Raw genomic sequence first — 13,278 nt, forward strand, 5'->3', positions numbered from 1 at the left:
AATAGACACAATGAATACATCATAATAAAGAAGTCACTTCATATTCTGATCAGACATAAGTCATGTTTTATGCTGATATTACAGTTTTTCTCAACTGCTAAAACACATTTCACAAACGTTTCCTCTATGTTCCCCAATGTCTAAACACAACACCCTTTTCTAAAGCTACATAAACACAACCACACCTTCTCACTTCAAAACTCAAACTTTCACACCAAAAGAGCAGCACGAAGCTTTCAAAAATGTAAACACTATACACATCATTACACACTACAGCAAAACAATTGAAAACACAATGCTCAATTTGTGAGAAGGTTCTTTGTTTCATAACTGCCAATGCATATTTTTTTAGAAACTTTACAGTAACGGATCTTCTTAGATCTCTGTAGAGGATTAGGCATTTAGATTTGTGAGTTTCATATGAAGAGTATAAATCTATAGAAAATACTGCATGTACACTACTGTAACACAACTCAATGCAAAAACAGAATCTATTGCACACAACAACTCTTGAAAACATGTTCAGGGTGTGAAGTTTTTTTATTTACTTTATTCACACCACAATCACTGTGCGGCATCATGTCGCTGAGCTGCATCAGGCCACATCACTTCATCCACATCGCAGGCTATATTTTCTCTTGCCAGGCACCGCGGGAAAAACCCCCTGGAATGGCGAATCCATCCTTGGAAGGCCTCCACTGGGATGTCAGCACAGGCCAGCTCCATTGCCCTTAGGAGGTTCTCTCTAGTGTATGGTTGTCTGTCATAAACCTTCCATCTCCACGATGAGAAGAACTCCTCTATAGGGTTCAGGAAAGGGGAGTAGGGTGGCAGACAGACGTTTAAAAACTGGTTACTGTTGGTGGTGAACCACTCTCTGATTTGGTTTGTTCTGTGGAAGCGGACATTGTCCCAAATGATCACATAAATGGGATGTGCGGGCCCAGGATGGTGTTGTTGGCGGTCCAGGAGGATGTCTTTTAGCTCCTCTAGGAAGGTGAGGAGACGTTGGGTGTTGTAAGACCCAAGGACAGCATGCCGGTGGACAAGCCCCTCCGAACCCATGGCCGCACAAAGAGTAATATTACCCCCCCGTTGGCCAGGAACCTCAGTGATGGCTCTTTGGCCAATGATGTTACGGCCTCTTTGCCTTCGTTTCTGCAAGTTGAAGCCAGCCTCATCCAGGAAGAGGTACTCATGAGGTCTGGCCATCGCGTCCAACTGTAATATCCTCTGTGAAAATGTGAAAGTGCACAGGTGTTCAGAACAACAGTCAATCAGGTAGCACAGTATTGTCCAGAAGTAATGTAGGCCACTGAGCAACACAGTATGTCCACTAACTGTACTGTGAACATGGATGTATACTTACTTGCACATACTCGTAACGTAGGTCTTTGTGTCGCGCAGAGTTGCGCTCAAAGGGAACCCTATAGACCTGTTTCATCCGCATCTTTTGGCGCCGGAGAACTCGGTCTATTGTGGCCAAGCTGACATCATCAATGCTCTCAAAGTTGACATTATCGGCAATGACTTTGTCTCTGATCTCCCGGAGTCTGATGAGGTTGTTCTCACGAACCATATCCACAATGAGGGTTTCTTGTGCCGCTGTAAATATGGCAGCCCTCCCACCTCTATGTGGCATTCTTTCAACTCTAAAGACAGAAACATGTGTTGTCAATTGACATGTTTTACAATAACAACTGATTTGAAACCAATAGACTACTTTCACAGGCTTGTAAAACTGTATTGTGACAAAGAAAGCAATAGAGTACAATACCTGTTGTGTTGTCTGAATGCCCTGATAATGTTGGCCACGGTGAACCTACTCAGGTTTGGACGGACTCTTAGTCCTGCTTCAGCCATTGTCATGCCATGGACAATGACATGGTCAATGACTGTTGCTCGCATCTCGTCTGTAATGATGGTGCGAGGTTGTCTTGCTCTTCCTCCTGGACCTTCTCCTCTCCCTCCTGGACCTTCTCCTCTTCCTCGTTGGCCTGCTCCTCTTCCTCCTCTGATTTGAACTCCTCTTCCTCGTTGGCCTGCTCCTCTTCTTTCATGGCCAGCTCCTCTCCCTCCTCTGACTCGGATTCGTCTTCCCCTGACTCTGCCTTCATCCATTGTGTTTGTTTGGAAACTGTGCACTCTGAACTTGCTTTTATACATGTGGTCACAGCATTAGCAACAGGTGTCTTCAATTTTGAGTCGTTGTGTGTAATGAATGACGCCAGGTGTGTTCACTGTGTTCAAATATTGCTGACTGTGGCAAGCATTTTGCATCACATGAGCTTTCATTTGAGAATATGAGCAGAGTTCTTTTGCAACTTGTGTTTTAGCAAGGAAAAATGTGTTTAGATTTATGAGAACGGAGGATTGTGTTTTGTGAATTGTGTCTTCATGTGAAATGTGTTTATGATATTGGCAAATGATGGCTAGATTTAGTAAATGTGTTTAGACAACTGGTCATTTGGTTTAGAGGATTGGCTTTTGTGTTTTAGCATTTGAGAAAAACTGTAATAACAGACAGTAAAATGTTCATGATGTCATTTGGTGATTTATTTCAACCACAGAAAAAATGCTCAGACAAAAATGGAAACAGCAACATTTTTATTTATGTTTATTTTCAAAAGATGACAACATATTTAACAGTGTGCTGCTACTCTTGACAACATGAACATGGACCTGGACGTGGTCTGGGTCATCCTGAACAAGCATTTTGTTTAGTGGAAGGTAAAAGATTATTTATTGTTGATCATTTCAATTTAGAGCTCCTTTTAAAAAGAGTAGAGGAGAAAAACTTCAATATTTTGTGACTGAAAGTCATATAATGTGCAATACAGTGCACTGTTTATTTGGTATATCAATGAGAGAAACAGGGGAGAAAGCATTGCTCACAAACGTCTCTGTCACCACCCGTACCGTAATACCACGAATAGACAAGCATCAAACGGAGTATGACGGTAGACTGACCTGGACATCTGACATGATCGCAGCTATTTTCTAATCTGCGTCGACGGTGAATTCAAATGTTGCTCAGTCAAACTAACAACAGTAAATGAAGCACAGTTGATGGACACAATTAAAACAAGACAAAGGCTGAATTATACAATATGTTTGACTTACTTAGGTGTTTGAAGACGAGAGCTGTCCCCCTGTCTGTCTCCTGAACACTAAATGTTTGACATGAGGAAGTATCTGTTTGTAACTTCATCAGCTCAACTCGTGACAGACTCAATCAGCTGAGAGACTTTTAGTCACTTTGTGTTTATGAAGATAATAATCCTTCAATAAGTCTAATCAAATCATCTTTACAGTGAAACATAAAGAAAAGTTTGGATTCAACTTGATTAGATTAGTGGAGAGCAGAGAGTTTCCCATCATGCACTGTGGTCGGTGGAGAGAAGCTGCTTGTGAAAAGTGCAGCTGCCTTCACTTTATGATTTTAATATGAAGACTCAGAGAGATTTAGAGGAAGACTTCAACTAACACTCACAACATGAACCAATCAGGGACTTTAACGCCACACCGGAACTCTGTGTGGCAACTGGGAGTGGCTTTCCAGGCTCATCCAATCACCAACGTTGTTGTTGCTTGGCGCACTCATTTCAACTCTTAGAAATTACATTAGCCTACCGTCAGATGCGATTATGCTTTTCATCATTGTCAATGGCAGAGCGATATTGCTCCTCTGTCAAGCAATTTAGGAAAGAGCAAAAGTGTTAACAGTCTCTTTCACAGCAAGTTTGATATCTTCATTCTCCTTGTTTTCTTCTGGAAGAGGAATCCTGACCTCAGATCACAGAACACTGAGATCTCTCTACACAGCTCGTCCCATGACTGAAGCCATGCAAGGTAATGTGTGAATGTGTTGATGTTGGTGTTGTCATGATGTGAATCCTGTTGTACAGATTTCCTATGTGAGGATTGGTGGATTAGACAAGATGTTAACAGATAATAATGTGCTGGCTTCTCTCAGTAAAGAGACAATTCAACAACAAGACTTTAACAGACATGTGATTGATTGAAGACAGATCATCCTAAAAGCTGATCCACCTAAAAAGCTCCTCTATGTGACTTTAAACAACAGCTGCAACATTTCGGAAAGAGACACACTTTCTATTTGTCTTTAACTTTGAATATTTTCTCTTGTCTATTGTTTATAAGGGAGCACAGCATTTATTTTCATTTCATAGAATTCACTTGACAGCTTTATTTGCACTTTGATTCTCTTTCCTTTATATGCAGGCACATTGACTCATGGAACATGTTTATCTGAGCTGCAGGTTCACACTTTAGGATTTTCTGCACTCCTGGCTCGTATTCACACAACATACTGTACTTTGCAACATACTGTACTGGCGCCACCTGATACATGTTTGACATGTGGTTGTAGTTGACATAGTTTTTAGTGCTGATGCCTGGTGTCCATCAGTTATGTGTGATAATCAGGATAATAAATACAAAGGAGTATTGTGATGACTAAAGACAGACTGTAGATTGTCTCTGTGTCACCTGGAATAAGTGAACTTTGATGTCATGTGTTTGTGACTCTTCACCTCTGTCTCCTCTCACAGGGAGAAGATGATGTGCATCATCCTGCTGCTCATCAACCTGACCTCCTGTGTCTGTGGTTAGTTTACACCTTCACTTTATTATCCACAAACACTAAAGACTAAACACACTGTCAGACTGTTGATTTTTGCTATCATGTATTACCTGTGGTATCTTTCAGCTCTTTAGTTTTGCAGCCTTCCAGCTTTGTTGTAAATAAGAGCACACTGTTATTCAGTCAATCAGTCAAACTCTCCACACAAACATCTATAGATGGAGTTTAAAGGCTCACATGTTAAAGTTGTCACTTTGTCTGCTCCTCACTTTCCCTCTCTGTCTCCTCAACAGGAACATTTGTAGTCAATGTGACACAGACCTCCTATCAGGCAGAGGAGAACCACAACATCACACTTGAGTGGATGTTCACAACTAAAACTGGCAGCTCCCTCCACTCCCTTTATATCTACTGTCAACTGTTAACTGATCTCAGAGCCTCAGGTCTGTTTCGTCTACATGGAGGTGTTGAGGTCCCAGAGTCTCAGGATGAACAGTTTACAGGACGAGTCCAGTGTGACAAAGACGTCCTCAGAGAGGGACGAGTCAGACTTCATGTGTCCAGACTCAGGACTGATGACTCAGGACTGTATATGTGTGAAGTGTCCACACATTATGGTGGGAGCGCTGCTATATGTCGGCTCAATGTCACTGGTAAGTTGATTCAGTAGAACTTTATGAACAAGTTTATGATAAATAAGAACCTGAGAAGAAAAGTGTTGTGAACTTGTGTTATCAACAATCCTCACCTTCTTGCAGTATCTGTGAAATATGTTACAACTTAATCTGTTGTGGATATTTAGTTTTCTTTGTTAGTCAAATGTTTTTTCTTCACATGAATGACACAGATTTGTTTGGTCTCTTTACAGCAGCGAGGGATCGACCTGAACCTCAGACACCAAACACAACAAGTCGTCCACAGCCAGAGAGTCGAGGAAGGATCGGCCTTTACTGTGGACTGGCAGCAGCAGCTCTACTGAGTGTTTGATTCTGTGTATTAATTCACCTTCAGTCCAGAAAACAAGATTTGTGCTCAGACTCCAGTGGAGGATTTAAGAAAAGTTCATCAGATGATGAGAGGAAACAGTTTGTTATCAAAGTCATGGTCCTAAAAACACCAGACAAACTCTGAGACTCTCTCCCTCCAGCATCTGTGTCAGAAACTACATGTGATGTGAAATATATATTTTTATGCAGCAGCTGTTATCAATCATGTGTCTTAAAAACATTCTTGAATCAACAAGACAACAGAATTCTGAGAGAATTGTACGTTCATTAATAATCTTCTGCCGACTGATGGTTATTGTTATAATGTAAAATGTATTGTGTTCAGTTTATAATGTGTACATATTGTAAATAAATCTATATTTATAAGAGTGTCGGAATCGCAATAACATTCTTTGTATTTGGTTTTGATTCATGTTTTAATAATATTGACCAATGTAAATAGGTGCAGTTTGCGGTTTGTACACAGGGTGGCGCACTAGAGCAGGTAAACGCAGGTAATACATGTGAGGTGCAGGTGATGAGTCCACCACAGCATCTACTGTAAAAGGAACAATTCAAGAAGCAACACATGGATCTTTGTTACTTCCCGCAGACAGGAGGAACATGACATGTGGTTCAAAATATAAATGAATTTACTGATTATGTGAACAAGAGGTTGTCAAATCTAGACATTCCCAAACCTGCTGAAGACGATGACAGTGAGTGATGAAAATAAAGTTAAAGCAAGTGACAGCATCTCCAATATTGACACATTAATGATGCTGAGAAGCATGTCTACCTTGTATACCATGTATAGCTCATCTGTGCAATATCTGTCTGCATTTAAAGCTCTGTGTGATGAGTTTGTCTGTAATAATATATCACATGTTATTCATATCCTGTCAGTGATGTATTTGACTTTTGCACAATGACACTCAGGGCTTCACTCAGACCTCTGTCAGGGGGTCTGGGATGTTTTGGATGAAGAGACTCCATTTTGATGCTTACTTGTTTTTTGCACTAATGTAAATAAAAACTACAAAAAGAAATCCCACTTTGAATCAGTTTGTTTTTTACTGTGAATTAGAAAATGCCTGGGGGGACACCCAGCACCCTATCAGGGGCCACATTTGGCCCGTGGGCCGTAAGTTGAGTATCACTGATTTAGACCATCAGGCTCTTTAAATGTTCCTGATGATCACAAACACCTTCTGCTGTTAGTCTATCTATTATTTTGCTTCATGTGTGATCTGAATTATCATCTGATTCATTAATCACACAGCTCTCAATTCCCGTCTCATCCCTCTTCTCAAAACACTACACACAAGTCTCTATATTTTGAACACTCTTTTCCAATACAAATCTCACTCATCTCTCATGAGATTGGGAACTGCATTCCTACTTTGTCTATACAATACGTAATGTATGTTGCTGTATCTGGATCTTTTGCAGAAATGAAAGATTACCACCAGCAGGTGGGAGCGCACGTCTGTTCACGGCTCAGCAGGACACTGCCATTGTGAACATGGTTCTGGAGAACAACGCTATCACCCTGAAACAAATCCAAAGAAAGGTGATTGAAGACCAAGTGGTGTTCCAGACCATCAACTCTGTCAGCCTCAGCACACTGGATCGTGTCCTACGGCACAATGCAGTACGCATGAAGCAAGTGTATAGGGTGCTCTTTGAAAGGAATTCGGCCAGGGTCAAGGAGCTGCGCCATGACTATGTGCAAGGAAGTCCTATATCCAGCACTGACACATTACTGCACCTGTAATACTGCATGATGCAGTTACAGTGTTTCTTTACATTGTCTCACACGATCATGTATTGGCTGCTCTAGGTCCATGTCTGATACTGTCATGCTGTCTGTCTCAGAGAGTTCTGGAGCTGGATGCAGCCGCTGAGATCCATGAATTGTTGAAGTCCCTGGACAGCGCAGAGGTAACATCACCTTGTGTGTGGCGATGAATCACCATGGTATCCTCCATCGCCATGCCACCTTCAGTCCCTACAATAGTGCACTTCTCCTGGCATTCCTGGACACACTCCATAACCACCTCATCCCACCTGATGACCAGTTCTTTGGGCCACAGCAGCTCAACTACGTTGTCCTCTGGGACAATGTGAGTTTCCACCGGGCTGCTGTGGTCTGAGACTGGTTCACCGACCAACCTGTGGCCAGACAGGAACCAGAGGCACGATGTGGCACACCAGTAAATCTGTTTTGATGGTTGTGGCCGAATTTGTTTGATTTTGGATGACTTTTTTTTTTAATTCTGTTACTGCAAATGTGGTGTTTTCTATTTGAATACAGCACAAAACATTATACTGTAATACAGTATTTTACAAAATGGGCAAGTGTGACAGCATGAACATGCAAATGTATAATTCTGAGTGTTTTCCATTTTGCACTGCAGTGTTCAGTTGGTGCTACAAGTGTCCACTCACATGATGGCTGTGTGTGTCATTTGAACACAAAGTACCATTTTGAGAAGATGTTGAACTTGTTTTGAAGGCAGAGTGTTATTTTGCAAGAGAAGTGTTGAGTTTAGCAGATTGTGTGTTTTTGTGGTTTGAGTTTTGAGAAAAGGAGCTCTTCCTCCAAAAAACGTGTTTCAGCAATCGAGGAAAACTGTAATTCAAATCCAAAGCAAAGAGCTCCCTCTGCTGCTCTTTGTCATTAATACACCTGTTAGCAGCTCAGAGCTTTTCACTCAGCTCACACACAGTGAAAGAAGCACAGTTAATAACAGACAGTTAATAACACACAGTTAATAACAGACAGTTAAATGTTCATGATGTCATTTGGTGATTTATTTCAACCACTGAAAAAATGCTCAGACAAAAATGGAAACAGCAACATTTTTATTTATCTTTATTCCAAAAAGACTATAAAAGGTTTAACACTGTGCTGCTACTCTTACTTTAGTTCTTCTGACATAAAACACGTTCTGTAAAAAGAAAAACATCACGTGGATCATTGAATCAATGACAGTACAAATCCACCATGAACTCAGCTGCATTAGTTTGAATCTGCATCAGTTTCAAATGTTCCAGCTCGGCATCATTTTCCAACACAAGAACCAGTTCTGTCTTCATCCTGCTGGTGGATTTCTCTTCAGAGCAGCAGAAGAGTAAGAAAGATGAAACATTTTATTGATGTGCTACAGAGCACATCTTCATGGTCCTGCAGGATTTTAAAGAACAGCGACGGACAGCCAGTACAGCCAGTAAAACCAGTACAGCTGCTGCTGCCAGTCCCAGTACAACACAGAGGCTGATTCTTCCCCGACTCACTGGTGCTGGTGTTGGTGTCACTGGTGCTGGTGTTGGGGTCACTGGTTTGGGCTTGTCAACAGCTGCTGTTAAAAACATTAAAAACATGTCACTGACAACTTCCTGTACGCCACGAAGGCTGTGACTGACAGGTGTGAAGGATGACAATGATCCATCCATCATTGTTTGAGAGCTGTAGACAGACAGACAGACAGACAGATAGACAGACAGACAGACAGACAGACGACCATGAGTCGACTCACCAGTGATGCTGAGCGAGAACACTTTAACCTTCCTGCCAAAGTCAGTGGCCATCCTGCAGAGGTACACACCTGAGTCATTCATCTTGACTCGGGACAGATGAAGGCGGACACGTCCTCCTCTGAGAGCGTCTTTGTCACACTGCACCCGTCCTGCAAACTGCTCGTGCTGAGACTCCTCAATACAGTTGTCCAGATGATAGAAGACCTTCAGTCCTAACACCTTCTGACAGTGGATCTTCAGTGAGGGGAGGGGAATGTCGGTTTCAGACGAGAAGCTCCATTCAACTGTGACGTCACTGTTCTCCTCTGCCTGGTACTTCAGAGGAGTGTCATAAGGCTTAGACACCCCTGAGAGGAAGAGGAGGAGAGAGGAAAGAGATTAACGGAGGCTCTAAATGTTGGGTCACAGGCTACACTCATCACATATACACATTAAATCACAAAGTGTTCATTCATAACACATTATAGTATTTATTCCCCTTTACTGCCAGGTATTTGCTCAAAAATCAACTGACACTGTCATCCTTCGAGCGATGCTGCCAGCACAGCTAGAAATACTGACATCAGCCTGTATAAAACCCAGCATGTCTGAGATCCTTCATCCCCAAATACCAGAAAACATGACGTCAGTGTCTCCAGTTTTTAGCCCAAGTTGTGAAGTCAGAAAAAATGCCAAAGCTGAGAGTGTGTTTAGTCTTTAGTGTTTGTGGATAATAAAGTGAAGGTGTAAACTAACCACAGACACAGGAGGTCAGGTTGATGAGCAGCAGGATGATGCACATCATCTTCTCCCTGTGAGAGGAGACAGAGGTGAAGAGTCACAAACACATGAGATCAAAGTTCACTTATTCCAGGTGACACAGAGACAATCTACAGTCTGTCTTTAGTCATCACAATACTCCTTTGTATTTATTATCCTGATTATCACACACAACTGATGGACACCAGGCATCAGCACTAAAAACTATGTCAACTACAACCACAGCAATGGAAAGCTTATTTGTTCTCCTGCACACATGTAGACCTGACTTTTCAAAGAACAAAAGCTGCAGTAATATATTTCTGACACAAGATGGCGCCAGTGGTTAAAGTCAATGAGTGCTCTCCTAGCAGCAGGTGAATGGGACTTGTTGGTGACTGAGGAGTCCTCTGGACTGTCTCTGACTTCTCACAGACTGACGACACAGTTTGAGTGCTAAAAGGTCAAACACCAAAAACATGTTCAAGTCAGGACTGACTCCTTATTATCAGGAGTTTCTCTTTACTCAACCAGTTAGGAGCTACTTTAAGCTTTAGGATGGATGTTGTGTGAATACGAGGCAGGAGTGCAGAAAATCCTAAAGTGTGAACCTGCAGCTCAGATAAACATGTTCCATGAGTCAATGTGCCTGCATATAAAGGAAAGAGAATCAAAGTGCAAATAAAGCTGTCAAGTGAATTCTATGAAATGAAAATAAATGCTGTGGTCCCTTATAAACAATAGACAAGAGAAAATAATCAAAGTTAAAGACAAATAGAAAGTGTGTCTCTTTCCTAAATGTTGCAGCTGTTGTTTAAAGTCACATAGAGGAGCTTTTTAGGTGGATCAGCTTTTAGGATGATCTGTCTTCAATCAATCACATGTCTGTTAAAGTCTTGTTGAATTGTCTCTTTACTGAGAGAAGCCAGCACATTATTATCTGTTAACATCTTGTCTAATCCACCAATCCTCACATAGGAAATCTGTACAACAGGATTCACATCATGACAACACCAACATCAACACATTCACACATTACCTTGGATGGCTTCAGGAAATTTTAAGAGCTGTGAAAAAGGGACAGCAGCATTCCCTGAGTTGATGTCAAGAGTCCTCCATCCATATCAACTGTCAACGCGCTGCCGACTCTTGTATTTTTAAGGAGTACAAACACATTCATAATCCCACTATTTTTTAGGCACATCTTATCATGTTCATAGCACTAAATTGATACACATGCAGATGATAACAGACAGCCTTACAAGGTCTTATCTGCCCATCAGAGATGTTCACTTGTGCAAAGAAAGCTGAGCCAAGAAATTTGAGGTCACAACACGAAGGTTGGGTCACGGTGTGGCATTAAAGTCCCTCATTGGTTCATGTTGTGAAACACCTAAGTAAGTCAAACATATTGTATAATTCAGCCTTTGTCTTGTTTTAATTGTGTCCATCAGCTGTGCTTCATTTACTGTTGTTAGTTTGACTGACCAACATTTGAATTCACCGTCGACGCAGATTAGAAAATAACTGCGATCATGTCAGATGTCCAGGTCAGTCTACCAGTAAGAGTGAAATCTACAGCTCATACAACCCCACTTCAAAAAAAGGGAAATGTCCCTTTGGGGTGATGCCTTAACATGTCTAAGTGCTCCATAACTGAAAGCAAACACCAACTTTCACAACTGGGGGTCTGAAATGAATTTCAAACAAATAACACCATTGAAACTTTAAAGCAGGGGTCAGCAACCTTTTGGATGTCTTGTGTCAGGTTTTAAAATTTCACAAAAAGCCCAAATTTCTCAAAAAAAAAAAAAAAAAAAAATCATAAAAATCTGAGAAGAAAGTGGTGATTTTTTGCAAATAAGGCATAAAATTTAGCAAAAATAGAAGTCCTGAAATTTCGCAAAAGTTTGAATGACTATGTGTCTATATTACACACAAAGTAAATGCAAAGACTGGGAATAGACTGGTCTTTTGTGTCTCTTGCTGTCAAAAACAATGGTGTATTTTGAGCCTAGTTAATTATCTCAGATTACTTTGAATCAAATTGTTCGTTTAATTCACCATTAGGTTATTTTTTATTAAAAATGTTTTGCTATCCCAAAAAGTATATTAAATATTTTTTATTGAATTACTCTGCGTGCCCATGTTAATGACCTTGTGTGCCATCATGGGCGCACGTGCCATACAGTACACAAAAACCACCATGTAAAACTGTAAAGAGCTGTTGTGCGATTGACTACACAAATATATTCAACATGAGAGCAGAACTATCTTTTTACAGTGAAAAATAAAGTCAAGCATCACTAAAATTTACAAACACAACTACAAACCAGCCGTGGAAATGTGGGAGTGCGGGTTCTCTTATTGCCTACCTCTGCTTTAAAGACACAGTTTCTCAGATCACTCTAATCAGATCATCCCAAACCCGAACTCTGTAGATCTCACAGATGCTTCCAGGTTTTCTTTGAATGCCTGGTAACTCTGGCACTTCAGTGGGAGTTTCAGCGTTGTGAGGTAGGTTGAGGTGACTGGCACAGTAATCTCCGGAGAAAAATCTGTACAACAGGATTCACATCATGACAACACCAACATCAACACACTCACACATTACCTTGGATGGCTTCAGGAGAGTCGTGTTCTCAAAATGAAAATACGACCAGTATAGAATGTCTTTATGAACAGTTTTAGAAGCGTGGACGTCTTTGTATTAACGAATATAATCTGCTGGACAGCTTGTTTCGAGTGACTGTCTCTCCAGGTTTTATAGGCCCTACTGTAGACGGGAGGATGGTCCTGGTCTTTACAAACTCTGAAAGTCCTTTTAGACTCGGAACTGTGGCTTCGCTGTGAGTCATTACAGTCCTTTATCCGAGGCGTCATGATGAGCGGTCCTACATTACAAAGGCACGGTGTCGCCTCGAACTTCCTCGTCAATTCATGTTGTATTCCCTGTAAAGATGATTTGATTAGACTTATTGAAGGATTATTATGTTCATAAATACAAAGTAACTTTGAAAGCTACAGTGTGAAACACAAAGTGTTTAAAGCCGCCTGGACAAAGGAGAAATGAGCGCAGGATATATTTTCATGAAGACTTTACTACTCAATTATTCAACGGGCAACGGGCAAAATACAGACAAATAAGAAAACAAGTGCAGCAAAGAAAGATCAAGTCACACAGTATTTTTTTCCTGCAAAACTGAAATAGTTTGAGAAGAAATGAAAAAATCAAAGTGTTTGACAACCCATGGTAACACGTTATCCTTACATGTGAATTAAACTGAGTTCATGGTTTTTGCTAATGGAAGAAAGGATGAAATGCTCTCACTGTCTATAGATGGAGTTTACATTGACAGTTCAGATCTTTGGGAGTGATGATGGATGATGAACTGTCGTGGAAAA

The 13,278-nt window shown here is 41.0% G+C and overlaps 4 protein-coding genes across 5 annotated transcripts in view; 1 reads left to right on the forward strand and 3 right to left on the reverse strand.

The window, feature by feature from the left end:
* LOC144459879 (uncharacterized) overlaps positions 1–13,278 on the reverse strand; it is a 39,730-nt gene that overhangs the window by 22,604 nt on the left and 3,848 nt on the right. The gene's annotated exons all lie outside the window — the stretch shown is intronic.
* Positions 304–2,512, reverse strand: LOC117253580 (uncharacterized). The gene is made up of 3 exons (XM_033621120.2): positions 1,778–2,512; positions 1,370–1,652; positions 304–1,233 (listed from the first exon to the last, which is right to left on the reverse strand). Exons 1-3 carry the CDS (start codon positions 2,164–2,166, stop codon positions 565–567), a joined length of 1,341 nt encoding a protein of 446 aa, XP_033477011.1. The 5' UTR covers positions 2,167–2,512; the 3' UTR covers positions 304–564.
* Positions 4,494–13,278, forward strand: part of LOC144459925 (uncharacterized) — a 54,446-nt gene continuing 45,661 nt past the window's right edge. Inside the window, exons 1-2 of the mRNA XM_078164758.1 lie at positions 4,494–4,630; positions 4,900–5,259. Coding sequence (XP_078020884.1) covers positions 4,582–4,630; positions 4,900–5,259 — 409 coding nt within the window. The 5' untranslated portion in view covers positions 4,494–4,581. The remainder of the gene's footprint in view (positions 4,631–4,899; positions 5,260–13,278) is intronic.
* On the reverse strand, positions 8,421–12,671 carry LOC144459887 (programmed cell death 1 ligand 1-like). Of its 2 annotated transcripts, none has more exons than XM_078164689.1 (4): positions 12,488–12,671; positions 9,871–9,926; positions 9,135–9,482; positions 8,421–8,957 (listed from the first exon to the last, which is right to left on the reverse strand). In XM_078164689.1, the coding sequence occupies exons 2-4, from the start codon at positions 9,917–9,919 to the stop codon at positions 8,749–8,751; spliced, it is 606 nt and encodes a 201-aa protein (XP_078020815.1). In that variant the 5' UTR covers positions 9,920–9,926; positions 12,488–12,671; the 3' UTR covers positions 8,421–8,748. The 2 variants fall into 2 exon arrangements, with proteins under 2 accessions (XP_078020815.1, XP_078020816.1); XM_078164690.1 differs by lacking the exon at positions 12,488–12,671 and adding an exon at positions 10,913–11,002.

This window comes from Epinephelus lanceolatus, chromosome 22, assembly GCF_041903045.1.
Source record: "Epinephelus lanceolatus isolate andai-2023 chromosome 22, ASM4190304v1, whole genome shotgun sequence".
Taxonomy (NCBI): domain Eukaryota; kingdom Metazoa; phylum Chordata; class Actinopteri; order Perciformes; family Serranidae; genus Epinephelus; species Epinephelus lanceolatus.